The sequence below is a fragment of the Myotis myotis genome, unplaced genomic scaffold (genome assembly GCF_014108235.1).
Source record: "Myotis myotis isolate mMyoMyo1 unplaced genomic scaffold, mMyoMyo1.p scaffold_m19_p_3, whole genome shotgun sequence".
Lineage (NCBI taxonomy): Eukaryota > Metazoa > Chordata > Mammalia > Chiroptera > Vespertilionidae > Myotis > Myotis myotis.
This window is the reverse complement of record NW_023416335.1, coordinates 181,931,745-181,949,939: the sequence shown is the minus strand read 5'-3', so window position 1 is coordinate 181,949,939 and position 18,195 is coordinate 181,931,745. Positions and strand designations below refer to the sequence as shown.

The 18,195-nt window shown below is 37.2% G+C and overlaps 1 protein-coding gene across 2 annotated transcripts; it reads left to right on the top strand.

Annotated features, from left to right (window-relative positions):
- The first annotated feature begins 350 nt into the window (after positions 1–350).
- CMAS (cytidine monophosphate N-acetylneuraminic acid synthetase) lies at positions 351–16,518 on the top strand. Of its 2 annotated transcripts, none has more exons than XM_036300120.1 (8): positions 351–675; positions 6,669–6,811; positions 6,956–7,111; positions 10,288–10,421; positions 11,656–11,750; positions 12,125–12,296; positions 13,023–13,176; positions 15,918–16,518. In XM_036300120.1, exons 1-8 carry the CDS (start codon positions 416–418, stop codon positions 16,106–16,108), a joined length of 1,305 nt encoding a protein of 434 aa, XP_036156013.1. In that variant the 5' UTR covers positions 351–415; the 3' UTR covers positions 16,109–16,518. The 2 variants fall into 2 exon arrangements, with proteins under 2 accessions (XP_036156013.1, XP_036156014.1); XM_036300121.1 differs by lacking the exon at positions 351–675 and adding an exon at positions 5,141–5,221.
- The last annotated feature ends 1,677 nt before the right edge of the window (positions 16,519–18,195 follow it).

Here is an 18,195-nt window from a genome sequence, read left to right as displayed (position 1 = left end):
CTGCAACCTGGGCATGTGCCCTTGATCAGAATCATAACTGGAACCCTTCAAACCAGCTAGGACCCCAGTATAATTCTTTTAGATCAATAATCTATATTGCCTATTTTAGAAATCTTCTAACAATATCAACCCCCCCCCCCCCCCCCCCCCCCAAGCTGCACTTCCTTCCAGTCATCTCTGGACTTCCACTTCTAGGCTTGAGTTTGGAGTCCAGGCAACCTAAGAGACCCAGGCGATACAGCTACGGACTACAATTCCCAGCGTGCTCCGCATATGGGCGGGGTGTGTCCGGGGGCGGGGCCAGGTACAGCCACCCGGAGAGCGTTGGGGCGGGGAGATCCGGCGGCGCCGAGCTGAGGTGGTGAGAGAAGAGCTCCCGGATGTGGAGAAGCTGGGGAGGAGGCGTGGGAGGAAGATGGACTCGGTGGAGAAGGGGGCCGCCACCTCCGTCTCCAACCCGCGGGGGCGGCCGTCCCGGGGTCGGCCGCCGAAGCTGCAGCGCAACTCCCGCGGGGGCCAGGGCCGGAGTGTGGAGAAGCCCCCGCATCTGGCGGCCTTAATTCTGGCCCGGGGCGGCAGCAAGGGCATCCCTTTGAAGAACATTAAGCATCTGGCGGGGGTCCCGCTCATTGGCTGGGTCCTGCGTGCGGCCCTGGACTCGGGGGTCTTCCAAAGGTGAGCACGGACTGGCGGGCAGCGCGGCGGGGGCGGCGGAGCAGCGGGGGCGGCGGAGCAGCGGGGCCCGCGGAGCAGCGGGGCTCTGGGGGCGTTCGCTCCTGGGAGGGTGAGCGGGATCCGGGGTGTCTGGGCCCCCGGCTGAGAGCCCAGGGAGAACGGACTCCGACTTATTCCTTGTTCTGCAGCTGCCAATAGTCATGACCTGGGACAGTTCCCCACCCGACCGTGAGAATGCCCCCTAAATGGGGACATTTTCTCTTAACCGTCTTCCGCCGCCCCGGCCGACCTCGCTGGGGAAAGGAGGCCACTCCGGTGAAACGTCTGCGGCAATCGGTGAACTCCAGGCAGAGGCCACGGGGTGCCACTGTTGCTCGCGTCTGATGGCCACTGGGTGCTGCTGATCGATTGGGGAGGCGGCGGGTTCCTGAATGGAGGCGGTGGACAGGCGTTCTCATTCTCGGCTCAGCTTGGAACACCTTCCCTGACCTTTGAAAAATGCTCAGAGCTATCTGCCTGTGAGTCAGCACAACCTAGGGCTCCCTGCGTTGGTTGGTAGGTGAGAGACGGTGGGAAAGCGCACCGCTGGCTGTTTTATATGCTCGTAAATGGTTTTACCATACCTTTGGAACCTGGGCTGCCCTGAGGACAGTTTTATTGTTCATCACATAGGGACGTTGCCATATGCCATAATGGTTAGGAGTTACAAGCTGATGTCATTCATAAAAGATGGGAGGTAGGAGTCTGTGCCAAGAATACATTTAACACATAGCAACTTCAACCTAATTATATTTGAATGTGTTATTGTGGAGAGTAAATTATGTTGGGTCTTGGTTTTTAAAGAGATGGCTGTTTTTTGAAGCATGTTAATTACCCACATTTATATACAGGTATACATTGACTAATTTCTTTAATGTCTTAATCCGAAGGAAGCCTGGGTGGAGAGAGGTAAATAGGCTCTGGCACTCAGAAGATAACAGTAACGTAACAGGAAGTGTGCAAAGGAGAGATAGGGATTTAGTTCAATTTAGCAAACATTTACTGAGCTCTAATTTCTGCTGTATACATCTAGGGAATAATACCAGGATGAATGTGACATGGTTCTTTCCTTGTGAAGTCCACAGGCCCACGTTTGAAAATTTTTACCTCCTTACAAAGGGTATACACTGAAAAATAAGGCCTGAGATGAAGTGCATTCAGGCAGCAGTGATGCAGTAAAATCCTATTTTTGTGAAATGAACTAAAAATCAAAATTACAGGTTGAGCCCCGGCCAGTGGGCCTCAGTTTGTTGGGCATCCTCCTGTGCACCGAAAGGTTGCCTGTTCCCCTGTCAGGGCACATGCCCAGGTTGCAGCTCACACTGTTTTGACCCTGGCATTTTCTAATAACATCACCAGCCACCTAGGGGCAAAAACCTGGAGGTCAAACTCATTGTTCCTGCCCTAGCTAGTAAACACCTATTCTAGTTTCTTTCATGTGTGTTTGTTTTTGCTGATCTACCCTGGAGTCAGAGTGTAAGAATGTATTAATTGCAAATTTGGGTAAATCATCTAATCTTGTCTCTGTGCCTCTGTGTCGTCATCTTCAGAATGGATTTACTTAGTAGGTGTATCTCACGGGCTTGCTGAGGGAATTAAGTGAGATAAAGTATACGCAACCCTTAGAACAGTGCCTGGCATATAGTGTGTGATCTATCCTTGACGTTATCCCCTTGTATTGAAGGTTTCTACAATCTTCATCTCTTCCATGGGCCAGTTTCCTTACTGGTAACATTGGAAAGTTATAATTATCTTCAAAGTTGTTTTTGTTTTTTTTAATTCTAACATTCTTTTGAGCCAAATTTGGCCTGGAGAGACCCCTGCTCTACTAAGTGAAAAGCTTCTTGTGAGCAGGTACTACCTTTCTCACTCTGGTACGCTTTATGTACAGAACCTCTATTAAATGTGCTGGTTTTAATTTAATTCACTTATTCTGAAGCTGCAGTTGGAATTTGGAGCAGCCTCCCTCTACTTTCTTGCTTCAACAAATATTTACCCCAGGAAGGAAATCGGCCTGATTTGTGTTTTTCAGGAGATTATTTGTTCAAAATAATGATTTGACTCAGTTGAGGCATAATTTCCTGGCCTGCTCAGAATCAAAGCTAGCAATATTTGATTTGATTTGATTTGATTTTCAGAGAGGAAGGGAGGGAGAGAGAGAGAGAGAGAGAGAGACATCAGTGATGAGAGAATCATTGATCAGGTGCCTCCTGCACGCCCCACACAGGGGATCAGAGCCCACAATCCTGACTGGGAATTGAACCTTGACCTCCTGGTTCATAGGTTGACGCTCAATCACTGAGCCACGCCAGCCAGGCTAAGCTAGCAATATTTTAAAAGCTACTAACTTGGATAGTAAGCAGTCAAGAAAAATACTGAGATAATTTTATTTGCATTTAGTAAAAAGCTACTGTTAGAGCTGAGTTTGTAAAAGCTTAATTTTCAAAAGTATAAGTAAACCTCAGAACAAATTGATTTTTTAAAATATTGCCTTACATACTTGTGAAAAATAAGCATTTCTCGGTGTGGACTTATGACTAATGAAAGGCCTAATTGTGTTCTCTTTAAAATGGCAGTGTATGATTTGAAATAACTTTAATAGGCACCATTGTTGATATTCCTGTTTATCCTGTTAGATGTAATATGATTTCATGTGAGAATAAAGCCATTGGCTTTTAGACTTTGACATTTACTCTTTGATTTTAAATTTTGTTAGGCCTCTTTGTTCACTTGCTCATTCTTTCTCCTTTGCCCTTCCTCATCTGATTCCACTATATCCGTGGTCAGTAAACCACGGCTCGGGAGCCACATGCTGCTCTTTGGTCCCTTGGGTGTGGCTCTTCCACAAAATACCACGTGCGGGCACGCACGTACAGTGCGATTGAAACTTTGTGGCTCATGTGCAGAAGTCGGTATTTTGTGGAAGAGCCACACTCAAGGGGCCAAAGAGCCACATGTGGCTGCCGAGCCGCAGTTTGCCGACCACTGCATATCAAAGGAAATTATCTACTTACTTAGACCCTTTAATAATAGATGATGATCCTTGGATTTTAAGTGTACATATTGGATGCTATTTTCATATCCCCAGTGCCATTGCCTTATATTATACATACAAATTACACATTTGGACCTTTGATGGTCTGAAAGCAGAACTCCAGTTTTCCTTCCAACAGAGTCAGTGTGAGGATTAAATGAGACTGTAGATTTTTTTTACCATTTCTATTTTATTATTTTGAATAGGGAACATTTATTTAATGTTTATTCTGAGTTCTGGTTTATAGTTAATCCTATAAGAACCATTTGAGGTAATTATTATCATCACCTCCATTTTACTAAAAATTGAGTCTTTTGGGAGATTATTGATGTTGTATAGGGTCATGTAGCTAGCATATGGTGGAGTCAGGATTTGAACCCTTTCCATTAGAGCCCATACTCTCAACCATTTACTGTTTCATTCAACAAATATATATTAGCACCTGTTATATAGCAAGCACTGTAAAAATACTTTGCAAAAGATAAAGCATTGCCCTGACAGGTCTGGCTCAGTGGATAGAGCGTTGGCCTACGGACTGAAGGGTCCCAGGTTCGATTCCAGTCAAGGGCATGTACCTTGGTTGTGGGCACATCCCCAGTAGGAGATGTGCAGGAGGCAGCTGATGGATGTTTCTCTCTCATCGATGTTTCTAACTCTCTATCCCTCTCCCTTCCTCTCTGTAAAAAATCAATAAAATATGTTTTTTAAAAAAGATAAAGCATTATAGAAAGTAATTATTGCTTCCTCGCTGCTCCTTCCTTAACGGCTTAAAGGAGCTGTGGTACTGTGACACTGCGTTGGCCTCTGTCTCCATGATAGGCCCAGAATTTCTTAAGAAAATGGTCTGTGTATCCCCAGTGTCCAGACAAGTGCCTAGCGCCTGAAACAGACTATGACTAAGTACACATTTCATGACTGAAGGGTCCCGGGTTTGATTCTGGTCAAGGGCACGTGTACCTCGGTTGTAGGCTCCTCTTGGCCTGGGCCCTGGTCGGGGTGTGTGCGGGAGGCAACCAATCAATGAGTTTCTCTCACATCAATATTTCTCTGTCTTTCTCTCTCTCTTCCACTCTCTGTAAAAATCAATGGAAAAATATCCTCAGGTGAGGATTAAAATAATAATAATCAAAAAGATGACTGAATCCTGTGGTGTTGAATTTTCATACAGTAAAGAGCAGGATAATAAATGGCTTCAGTAATTTATTTCAGTTAGTGATGCAAATTATATGTCAAATGACCCATGTTTTTGCTTTCACTGTTCACTTTTAACTACTGGTATATTCTGTTACCATCTTAGCACCCTCCCTTCACCTTCTCTATTTAAAAAATTCACTACGTTTTCATTGGTACTTTGTTATATACCTTTGACTGTGACATTTCTCCAGTGAAAAACCTATTCCCGATTACTTCAGATTTTGAGATGGAGGAAGACGGGATCCCTGTGTTCTGTCTTGCACAGAGTGACGTGAGTAGGTATGAGACACTTGACCCCTAGCCAGTGACTCATTGTGTTCATTAGGATTCCTTAGAAAAAAATTGGTGGGGTGGAAGGATAATTGACTTTACATTTAAATTCTCCTTCTGCAAATATTAAAGGGAATATATAAAATGAAATTAATAAATGAAATAAAGAGAGGTCAGAAAATTTTCTTTAGTTTCTATTTTTTCACTCTTGGCAATTGAAAACAGACATTTGAAACTTGTAGTTCCTCTTGAGAGAATGTTGAATAAAGGGAATAAAAGAAAAATATATGCATATGGCAACAACTAAGTCATTAAATTTACTATTAAAAATTTGTGGCTATAGTAATATTCACATTTGTTTCTAGCAGTGGGGATTTGTGAAGGTCCAGGAAACTTAAGTTCAATAGAGACTAGTTCACTTCTCCAGAATAGCTTTTTGATTTTAGTTATCATTCATTTAAAGTCTAAATGGGCAATTGTGTTAGCTGTGGTTAATAGAGCTGTTAAGCTACTAGTAGACTCTCCTGAGCCAATAAGGTCCTGTTCTAATTTGTTACCAAATGGATTGTAACCCAGTCTATTATGTTCAAATATTTGTATGTATACCCATTGTTAATTGGAGAAAAAAAGGAGTTGCACATTTTTGTTATTTTGAGCCCAGACTTATCATGTAGTCTCTTCTAAGCTTGAAATTTTCAGCTTCATGGCTTGGCTAAGCCAAGTCCATCTTTTTCTTAGCAAGTATATTAAAATACTTTATAAATATTTTAAATTTGGATGAGGAATAAGAAACAAGATCATTTTTGTTTTCTTTAGATTTGAACTTCTAGAGCTAGTGTTTTGCTTAATATACCAGTAGCCTTAAAAGTACCAAGTATCTTTATTTCTAATTTTATGAAACTATAATTTAGAGCTACATAAATGCTATTTATATAAATAACAATATATGTTGTATGTAGTGTAAATATTTCTATGTATAAATATAAACAAATCTAGGACATTTACTTAGATATTTAAAAAATAAATAAATAAAAGTACTGTTTATATTTAAAATACTGTATTTTTTAAATTTTATAGTACTTTGGATCTGTAACATTTTTTTAAAAATATATTTTATTGATTTTTTACAGAGAGGAAGGGAGAGAGATGAAGAGTTAGAAACATCTATGAGAGAGAAACATCTATCAGCTGCCTCCTGCACACCCCCCACTGGGAATGTGCCCGCAACCAAGGTACATGCCCTTGACCAGAATCGAACCTGGGACCTTTCAGTCCTCAGGCCGACGCTCTATCCACTGAACCAAACCGGTTTTGGCTGTAACATTATTTTGATGATACAAAAACTATTCTAAAATTATGTAAGCTGTATTTTAGGGGTTTAGAGCTCCTTTTTATCTTTAATGATTTCTTTTAGTGATTTGGCTTTATTTATTTGTTCTTTTTAATATCTATACAGTGTGTGGGTTTCAACGGACCATGATGAAATTGAGAATGTGGCCAAGCAATTTGGTGCACAAGTTCATCGAAGAAGTTCTGAAGTTTCAAAAGACAGCTCTACCTCATTAGATGCCATCGTAGAATTTCTTAGTTATCACAATGGTATGAGTTTAATAGTACATTCAAAATTTTATGTAATTTATAACTTGCTTGTCAGTTCACAAGACTTGTTTTAACATTTGCATATAAGATTACTGTCTTGCAAAGAACTTTATTCTGATGTCCTTTTGTTTTGTCTTTTTAAAGAGGTTGACATTGTAGGTAATATTCAAGCTACTTCTCCATGTTTACATCCTACCGACCTTCAGAAAGTTGCAGAAATGATTCGAGAAGAAGGATATGATTCTGTTTTCTCTGTTGTGAGGCGCCATCAATTTCGATGGAGTGAAATTCAGAAAGGAGGTAATTTGTTATGTCACTATTGTAGCTCATTTTATGGAGAATCAGTCTTTCATATACAAATATTCTTTGGGAATGAGGAGAGTAAAGAGGAGCAGTAAAATAAAACATGATTCTTAACCCTAGTAGGTAATGACATTTCTAATCAGTTCTCAATCTTGTGATTACAGAGAAAAGACAGTGAGTCAAAATTAATTCTTTGCTTTATTTTTACAAAGGAACATTTTAACCCTTTATTTGCCTTTTCAGATTGACATATAATTTTTCTAGATCAAGTACTTTTATGTTTGTTCTGGACATGTTTGATAAACTCCATATAAGTCATATAGAATTATGGGAATAGAAAGCATCCACCAAAGAGTTTTGGTGGACCTCAAGAATGAATTGTGTAGTTACTTCCCAAGATATGTTACTCCTTTATGTAAGAAGAGTTCCATAGTGTTTAGGTAGAGCCTGATTTCTAGCCAGATAAATTAGCAAAATATGTAATAAAGAATAGAATCACCAACAAATAGGTAAATATAACATACTTAGGAAAGGCATTGTGATTTCTGTTATGTGCCTTTTGTTGAGTGTAGAAAAGCTGGTCTCTAACATATGTATAATTTAAGATGTTATTCTTTTGAAGATGTATCTTTAGCATGTTATTTCATTATCGTCTTCCATCCATTGTTTCTTATAAGAAATCAGCTGTAATTCTGACCATTGTTTCTCTGAATATGATTTTCTTCATGCTACTTTTAAGATTTTCTGTTTATCTTTAGTTTCTATAGTTTGACTCTAATATGTATTGTTGCGGTTTTCTTTGTGTTCACCCTGTTTGGAGTTCTCTGAACTTTTCATATCTATGGATTGATATATGTCATCAGCTTTCAAAAATTCTCTTCAAATATTTCTTCAGCCACATTTCCTCTCCTCTTTTTCTGGACTCCAATTTAAATGGATTTTAAACAATTTTATAGTGTTCACATGTCTCTCATAGTCTGTTCTATATTGTTTATTTTTCTCTTTGTGCTTTATTTTGAGTAATTTTGATTGACTTATATTTGAGCTCATGTATCATTTCTTCTAACTTGTCTTGTGTACTCTAAATTCTGTCCATTGAATTATTTCAAATACTGTGTGTTTACCTATTATAGAATCTACCTTTAAATTATTTTTTAATTATTATTATTATTATTTTTAATTATTTTTTAGAGACTCCATTCTCTGTTGAAATGTTCCATCTTTTTATCCTTATTCTTTTTTTCAAACTATAAGAGAACATCTTTCCTATATAATAAAAGGCTAATATGCAAAATGTCCCGTTGGGAGTTCAACCGACCAGGGGTTCGACCGCTCACTATGACATGTGCTGACCACCAGGGGCGGTGTGGAACAAAGGAAGGTCCCACCAGCAGTTGGGGAAGGAAGGCCCCAATCAGCCCTGATTGCCAGCCAGGCCTAGGGACCCTACCCATGCATGAATTTCATGCACCAGGCCTTTAGTTTATATAGGAAATCACAGAGGTAAAAGTGATTTGTAAAAGAAATAGGCTTAAGAAACAAGTTATAGAGGCAAAGGAAGGGCCCTTGGAGCTTAGAAGTGAGGAAAGTAAAGGTGACCAGACTGGGGTGGGGTGGGGGGGATGTTGAGGGAGGCACTGGTATGCTCAGGGAGGGAGAGCACCTCATTCTTTTTTAAAAAAATCTTTTTTTCTAATTTCTTTAAGATGTTCATGATAGTTATTTGAAAATCCTTGATTGTAACATCTGGGTCATTTATAGTTCTGTTCCTGTGACTTTTTTTTCTGATTAGGGGTCATGTATTTCTGCTTCTTTATATGTGTCATATTTTATCATGTGCCAGACATAGAGACTGAAATATATATTATTTTCCTCCAGGGAGGACAAACCTTTTCTTCTATCAGGCTGATAGGATAAGGGGCTAATCACTTTTCTCTAATTAGGAGTTGGGCAGTGTTGCAACTATAAAAATTCTTCTGGTTTCTCCTTATTCTAGCAAAGTTCCTCTGCTTATGCCAAGCTTGATCTTTCTCTTACCTCTTTCTCAGACTGAGCAAATCACCCCAGTGGGAATTCAGCCACTGATCCTTGTTCACATAGGAAAGACTTGTCCCTCTCTTTTCTTCAAAGTACCACTTTAATTATCATGTTTATTTGTTTATTGCCTATCTCCACAACTAGATTGCACATTCCATGAGAGTAGAAGGAGTTATGTTCACTGTTGTGTATCCAGTGCCTATAAAACTATACCACATATTTCAATATATGTTTGCTGAATATTTTTCCAAATTATACCAAACATTGGGGTGGAGTTGAGCAGAGGATGGTTTCGTTAGAGAAGTATGTAGAGGTTATTCCTAGAAGCCTTTATATACAGAAGTGACAACCAAAAGTGAAGAAAGATTCTGGAGAATCTCCAGTTATTAAGCACACAAACACAGCACAAGTATATACATACTTGTACACATCCACAAACACAATTTAGGAAAAACTAAGTGAAAAGGCAAAGGAATTCCTATATACCAGTACTGAGGGTGTCATTTATTATATTGTGTTATGATAATTAATGTTGATATTGCTGAGCCTTCATTACCAAGAATAATAATAAATGTCATTTATTATTATGGTTAGTTTCTTTTCTAACCACTGGTAAAAATTCATAGTACATTATATATTCATTTTTGTCACTATAAAAGTTTCGGTAATTTAATAGGAAAATCTTCATTTTTCTATAATAATTCCATGACTGTCATTTCTCAACCACATTAGCTAAACAATGCATACATTGTATTTCTATAGAAACAAATAATGATAAATAGTTTAAAGGGGTCAGTTATTGATTATGGGTAGTTTATGGCAAATCTGTTTTTTGACAACTTTAAGGTTTCCCTGGTGTCCTCCCAAAGCATTATATTTATATAAATACTTTAAAATATTAATTACGCAGAATTCCACTGTGAAATACTTTATCTTTCTATTATTATTGCTATTATTAGAAAATAAAGATAAGTCATTAGAATTATTATGGATTTTATTTAAATCCTTTTAAATATTTATCTAGATATAGAAATATTCTACATTATGAGTTCATTTTTATGCTTTTTAAAAAATTACTAAATGAATAATTTTAGTATCCAAAGCAATGTGGACTTAATATAGCTTTTTGCTTTTAGTTCGTGAAGTGACTGAACCTCTGAATTTGAATCCAGCTAAACGACCTCGTCGACAAGATTGGGATGGAGAGTTATATGAAAATGGCTCATTTTACTTTGCTAAGAGACATTTGATAGAGATGGGTTACTTACAGGTTTGTGCCTTCATTTTAAAAAACCTTTGAAACCCTTTTGTGGTATACTTTGAGTTTCAGGAAGAGGCATGGCACAGTTCATAATGGAAAATATCAACCTGTAGAGCAGCGGTTCTCAACCTGTGGGTCGCGACCCCTTTGGCGGTCGAATGACCCTTTCACGGGTTGCCTAAGACCATTCTGCATATCAGATATTTACATTACAATTCATGAAACACTACATAGGATAGCTCTTGTAATCTGCATAGCAACAGAATAAAGTGGACATTCCTAGCCCAGTTTTTCGGAGGAAGAAGTGGCAGCTTTGAAAAATGAAGTAATTGGCTCAAGGCAAAAACAAGTAGTAAATGGTAGTGTCAGGATTTGGATTCAGATTCTTATGTTACTCAAAAATAGCGTTTAAAAAAACACACCCTAAAACTCCACTCTCTCTATAGAAGAAATTCTAATGTGACTCATGCTCTGAAGGAAAAGTGTTTTTCCAATCTTCTGGTCAGTGTTTAGGCAAACTGTAGGCTGGCTATTTAGTTAAGTTTGAGTGTTAAAGAAAATTTGATTTGACAGATAGAGACACCACCCGCCCTAACTGGTTTGACCCTTTCCTAAAGTGTGAAGAAGATGAAGTCTTTTATCATAATTTGTGAAGAGACTAGCAATTCTTGCGCCCATATCTCAGGACCAGGAAACCATCCCTATCTTTGCCCACATATGACTCAGGCAGTATTGCCCATTCCCATCTGGAGCACAGGGATCTAAGATAATTCTATACACTAGACACTCCAGTTATTTTTTCCTTTTCTATCTTGCCCCTTAGTTTCAAATAGGAACAAATTCCGAAAACATTTCTATTACCTTTGAATTATGAGAGAGATTGCCAGAACAGAAAATTCCTGTGGTTAGAAAACTGGAGGATGGGTATTTTCAATTTTTGCAATCTTTTAAAGTAATCTATCCAAAGGAAAATGAGAACTTGCACTGTGGATAAAAGTTGAAAAATGTTAAAGTTAAAAGAAAAATGTAAAAGTTATTTGTTTTATGTAGTTGGAATATATGGGAAACAAAAAGATAAGCTTTTCCCTCAAAAAAAAGGGATTTGTTATATGTCATTAATATTTCTGGGTTATTCATTTTTCTCCATACGGTAGAAATGAATGCATTGTTCTATATTAGAAACTTTTCAATATATGTGAATGCATGTAAAAACCAGCACTCATGGCATTTGTACTATGTTTAGGGTGGAAAAATGGCCTACTATGAAATGCGCGCTGAGCACAGTGTGGACATAGATGTGGATATTGATTGGCCTATTGCAGAACAACGAGTATTAAGGTAAAAACAAGACTTATATGGCCTTTGCACAAGACTCTAACAGTATTGTTAGTAGATATGTTAATTGTACTTATGAACACTGATTTGTGATACTCCAACCATCTAAGGATCTGTGCAATTCATTTGCTCATGTGAGGAAGACATATACATAAACTATTCCTTTAGATGACTTATTCAATATGTTGAGAAACACATAGTCCACTTAGACCACACTACTTATTCTCCACTGTAAGTTCAAGTGTATTTGTGAAGTGAATATGAAGGGTACTTCTGAATAATTGGATGGGAATGGGTTAAGTTTCCTGGCGTCAGCCAGATGAGAGACAGTGATTAGTATTGCACTTATATTCAAAGGTCTATTTGGTTTCTTTTAGATATGGCTATTTTGGCAAAGAGAAGTTTAAGGAGATAAAACTTTTGGTTTGCAGTATTGATGGATGTCTCACCAATGGCCACATTTATGTATCAGGAGACCAAAAAGAAATAATATCTTATGATGTAAAAGATGCTATTGGCATAAGTTTATTAAAGAAAAGTGGTATTGAGGTATGTGCCCCTGAATACAGCATTGTTTTTTAAGATTATGATTCAGGGTCAAGGAATATGTAAAGGAAATGAGATATACATTTTTAATTATCATTTATTAAAATATCTGAAATTTAGCCTTCACGTGCCTAGAAAATTATCATACTATTTAATTTTAGATGAACAAAATGTCAACCAACAAGTAAATGTTTATTTAATGAGTATGAACGTATTATTTTTATATAGGTGCTTTCTAGTTGCCATAGGATCTTGCAACAAGAAAGATTTAATAAAAAATAAGTGTCAGTATTTAAAAATAAAGCAAATATCTTATGAACTTTAAAATGTAGTTTATCCTTATGATTAAAAATTTTAATTTATAATAGCTTAATTATGTGTATTTAAAAAAATGAAGGCTAAGATGATTTTTCATAATTGACTAGAACTCTTACATATGTGTTTCTAAGCAGCATAAGAAACATATTATAGACTTTTCTTTGGGTAAATTGAATTATAGGAGAATCTTAAATTGGCTTCAGACAGTGTATGTTGCACTTTTCACCTGTAGGTAGAATCCTTTCCACGGTAGAAAACTGTCTTTCACCTTTATGGGTCTACTTAGACATAGTAGAATTTGTTCTTCAAAAGGTCAAAGGACTACTCAGTTGTGACTTGTATTGTTTACCAAGGCATTATCTTATTCTGAAAGATTTCTGTTTCTCTTATTTTCTCCTTTTTTTTTTTAAGGTGAGATTAATCTCAGAAAGGGCCTGTTCAAAGCAGACACTCTCTTCCTTAAAACTGGATTGCAAAATGGAAGTCAATGTACCGGACAAGCTAGCAGTTGTAGATGAATGGAGAAAAGAAATGGGCCTGTGCTGGAAAGAAGTGGCATATCTTGGTTGGTATCTTTTTATTCAGCCATAATAAAATGAATCAGGATTTAAAAAAATAAATAAGAAAGAAAATTTCCACAATTAGCATGATTATAAAGAAATAGAAACTCTCTTACACTGCCGACAAAAGAATTAAATTGGGACAGCCCTTCTTGAGGTCACTTTAATAATATTTATCAAGTGTAACCTAGAGGAGTGATTACCAACACATGCTGTGGAGTCACACCATAACCTTGATGCCAGTTTTGGTAAGGAAAGCCTAGGTTTCCTCATCTGTAAACTGGAACTGTTAAAAGTACCCATTGTCATTGGTCTATTACCAATGATATAATGTGGGTAAAGCATTTAGCAGATTCCTAATACATAAAATGTACACTCTGAATATTTGTTTGTTTGTTTATTTTAAATGTACATAGTTTTGACCCCAAAATTTCAATTCCAGGAAAGAAATTGAACAGATGTGGCAATAATAGAGGGAGAAAAAAAAATTACCTAAATATCCTACAAAAATAGAATATCCATAAAATTGAATACTATGCAACCATTAAAAACAATGGTCAGATCTCACAAGTTTTTCATGTTAGTATTAAGCAAATATATTTATTAGATGTCTACTATATGCAGGCTTTGAACTGGTTCCTGGGACTTAATATTTACAGAACTTACAGTCTAATGATGTCAATATTTTAAATAACAATGGCAAGTTATATATAATAGCTATATGCCATGTATGAAATAAATATTGACAAGGCTAATATGGGGTCAAAAGCATCACAGAATGCTTTAGAAGCATATGATCTGGGGACTCAGGGATAGCCTTTGAACTGCATGTACAGATTGTATGGAGAAAAATACTATAGAGCCTTTTTAAAAAATATATATAGTTTATTAATTTTTTATAGAGAGGAAGGGAGAGGAATAGAGAGTTAGAAACATCAATGAGAGAGAAACATCAATCAGCTGCCTCCTGCACACCTCCTACTGGGGATGTGCCCACAACCAAGGTACATGCCCTTGGCTGGAATCGAACCCGGGACCCTTCAGTCCGCAGGCCGACGCTCCATCCACTGAGCCAAACCGGTCAGGGCATTATAGAGCCTTTGGTAGAAAATGGTCCAGGTTTTGTAAGAAGAGAACAATTTTATTGGAACATATAGCAAACCCCAGTCATACTAATTATCTGTGTGACCCTAAGCAAGCTTCTCTAAACCTTAGTTTTCCTATTTATAATATATGCCAAAATGTAGTGACTGTTCATAAACAGTGGTAATTAGGGTGATTTTGAATATTTTTGCCTTTATTTAAAAAGTGTTTCCACCAAGATATGCATTATTTATATAACATAAGAAAAAAGTGTAAAAAATAATAGTTAGAAAATTGGTAAAATAGAGAAGGAACTCCAAATTTTTATTTAAAAAGAGCAGTGTTTTATATGGACCACATAAATATATAACAATGTGTTCCTTAAAATATTGACACTTTTATAAGTAAAATTTAGTAAGTAAAGCTTAATTTGAGGGATGGGTAATACAAAAAAATACCCTAATTTTAATCATCTTTCAGTGAAAACAATTTAAATTTCAGTACATTTACCAATAGGAGAAAATTTTGACTAGATAAATGTAGAAAAATATAAAACAAACTCTTAAACAGCATGTTATTATTTGTTTTTGCTCAGTACTGTAGAAATAGTTATACTCAGAATGGGGAATCTAAGGTACTGGGAGCTTCTGAAATTTATTCTGTCAAAAAACGGGGAGTTGAGAAGCAAGGCAAGGTGAGAAGGGATGTAGTTATGTTAGTTGTAATGGTAATTTTTCAACAAATAAGTGTTACTCAAATCAGAACTATTACAAATTAAAAGAGACTTACGGTACATATCAACAGCAGCCCGTGGATGTGGCTCAGTGGTTGAGCATTGACCCAAGAGTTTGATTACCAGTCAGGGCACATGCCCAGGTTGCAGGCTGGATTCCCAATAGGGGCCTTGCAGGAGGCAGCCAATCAATGATGTTCCTCTCTCAACGATGTTTCTATCACTCTATCCCTCTCCCTTCTTTTTCTAAAAAAATCAATAAAAACATATATTTTTTAAAAAGATACATATCAAAAAAGAAAAAAGTACATATCAACAAAATGTAATATGTGGAACCTTTTTGGGTTCTGATTCACAAAAATCAACTAAAAACCAATTTTGAGAGAACTGAGGATATTTGAATACGTACTAGATTATTAGGTGATATTAAAGAACTGTTGATTTTGTTAGTTTGATGATACTGTGTCACTTTTTTAAAAAAAAAATGTATCAGAGATAAATGCTGAAAAGTTTTGGGGGTAAAATATATCTGGGATTTCTTTCTCCCCTCCAAAAAGCAAGGTGGCAGGAAATAGAGAAAAAATATTGATAAATGATCCAAAACATTGATAATTATTCTATAAGAACTTGAGGTTGCATATATTTGAACTTTTAAATAATTCATTGTAATTGTAACGTACATGGCAAGCAGAAAGTATACTCCATTTTCCTCCTTTGACTGATAGTTTATTTGAATTGCTTAGGAAAAACCCTACACCTCAATTATACTTTTAAATACTCTAACATATTTTTGTTCCATCTAAGCTGTAGTATATACAGCACTTTGGGTTACTAAACTTACTAGAATTACTTATTGTTTGCTGTTTGCATCATTTGGAAAGAATATTATTTGTCTCTAAATGGTCAACCAGTGTTTCTTTTCTGCGGTAGGAAATGAAGTGTCTGATGAGGAGTGCCTGAAGAAAGTGGGCCTGAGTGCTGTTCCTGCTGATGCCTGTTCCACGGCCCAGAAGGCTGTCGGGTATATTTGCAAGTGTAATGGTGGCCGTGGTGCCCTCCGAGAGTTTGCAGAGCACATTTTCCTACTAATGGAAAAGGTTGTTAATTCCTGCCAAAAATAGAAGTTAGTATAATGTGGGGGGAAAGTATACAGCCTTCTTCAGCTATTTTACTTTTATTTTTGGTTAAGTACAATTCCATGTTTTAATGTTATAGACAATGTGACTTGATTTGTGATATATCTTCATATCTTTTAAAGCAAAGTCTTCTCAAGTTGTCTCTCCAAAACCTTCTGTGAAATAATTGTGCTGTACTTTTCTCTTTATGCAAGATAATTATTTAGAGATTGATTTACAGTCTTTCTCACATTTTTAGTAAATGCAAGTAAGAACATGATCAAAATTGACTTTGTATTGTACCCTGTAAAACTGTGTGTTTGTGTGCTTTTGATGATGCTGATATTTTATTTATTTGGGGGCAGTGTATCTGGTAAGACATGCTCTTCTATTAATTAAAAAATACATTTCACAGACTTGATGAAAACTGCCTTGTTGCTATAGAACATGCTCTGATTCCTTTAAACACTGACCATGCAATGAGTGTGAGAAACAAACCACTAACTACTAGGTGTAAAACTCCTGATGATAGCACATATACAAAGTGCAGATAATCCAAAGAAATGTTGTGAAGATTGTTTGCAGTTACCTTGAGGTCATGGTAATTATGTATGCTAACGTTGGCTCTCATCACAATTTTATAGCCACCACAAATTACTCTCCTACCTAGTTAGATTCTAAGAATCGGACATTATCTCATAAATATGGACATTTACCTAATAAACTAACCATTTCCTGTGGGACATTTGCATCTATTTCAAGTAAAAAAACAATTTATATAAAACTCTGGCAAGAAGCAATTCATTCAGGCCAAGCTATGCTGGAAGCTGTTTTCCTTTGTCACAACTAGTTAAATTTGTACAGTTCAGAGTCTGCCCCCTATAAGCCAGACAGTCATTGGGAGAAAAGAAGGATTATCTTTTATCTTAATCTTACCATCTTGTCCTGGTTTTACTCCCATCTTTCTGGCTTTTCCACAGCTGTCTATTTTCTCCTATCCCTTAAGTGTACATATCGCAAAGGTTCTAACCCCAGTTCTTCCCAGAGACCACATCTCTATTCAGTTTCAGCTGTAGCCTCTAATCTCTGCTGTGAGTTCTGGTTGCACTTCAAACTCCTCATGAACCAGACTCCTGGGCTTCACCTCTCAAATGTCTGATTTTATCATTGAGAAATCACAGTCTTTCACTATTTTTCCTTTTCATCTCTAGTCAGACACCAAATCTTGAGCATGCTTCAACTTATTACTCAGTGTCCATTCAGTTTATCCAATGTTATCATTAGGTTTAGATGCCCACATTTGCTGCTATCCTTACAAAATTTTTTAGTGACTCTAGGCTGACCACAGAATGTGGTAAAATGTTCCTCAGTCCAAACATACTCTAGACCAGCCGTGGGCAAACTACGGCCAGCCGGCCGGATCCGGCCCGTTTGAAATGAATAAAACTAAAAAAAAAAAAAAGACTGTACCCTTTTATGTAATGATGTTTACTTTGAATTTATATTAGTTCACACAAACACTCCATCCATGCTTTTGTTCCGGCCCTCCGGTCCAGTTTAAGAACCCATTGTGGCCCTCGAGTCAAAAAGTTTGCCCACCCCTGCTCTAGACACAACCTAATATTTCCAGCTCGGTTCCTACTGATCCTGAGGGTCCCTTGAGCTATTCTGTGTAATTCTCCTACAATGCCTTCTATTCTTCTTGAGTCCTACCTTTAACCAATACATAAATCACTCATTCCTCAAAAGTCTCCTGCCAAAATACCTCCCAAAATAAATACTGTGCATAGTATAGATTATACTGGAGTTCTTGTTTCATTTCAGTGACCCAAAGCCAAGTTAACTCCTCATCGTGACTTCTATTTCCTATATTCCTAACAGTACTGCATCTTAGTAAAAAAGACACGTTCAGTTCCGATACGTAAAGAACTTAGAAGTTGCCAATCCCTTCCTCGAAACAAGAAAAACTGGAAAAACTAAAACTTAATAACTTTTCTGAACTGAAGTCTGAGGGCAAACAACCACTCCAAATCTGAAGAGACAGGTACATCCAGAGAGATACCACACCTGACACTTGTTTACCTGGAGCTAAA

What these genes read in the sequence shown, in the direction of transcription:
- CMAS (XM_036300120.1), top strand. Translation starts at nt 416, where the DNA reads ATGGACTCGGTGGAGAAGGGGGCCGCCACCTCCGTCTCCAACCCGCGG. An exon ending in ATTTCTTAGTTATCACAATG is followed by an intron (nt 6,812 to 6,955) that starts GTATGAGTTTAA and finishes GTCTTTTTAAAG; the next exon opens with AGGTTGACATTGTAGGTAAT. An exon ending in GCAGAACAACGAGTATTAAG is followed by an intron (nt 11,751 to 12,124) that starts GTAAAAACAAGA and finishes GGTTTCTTTTAG; the next exon opens with ATATGGCTATTTTGGCAAAG.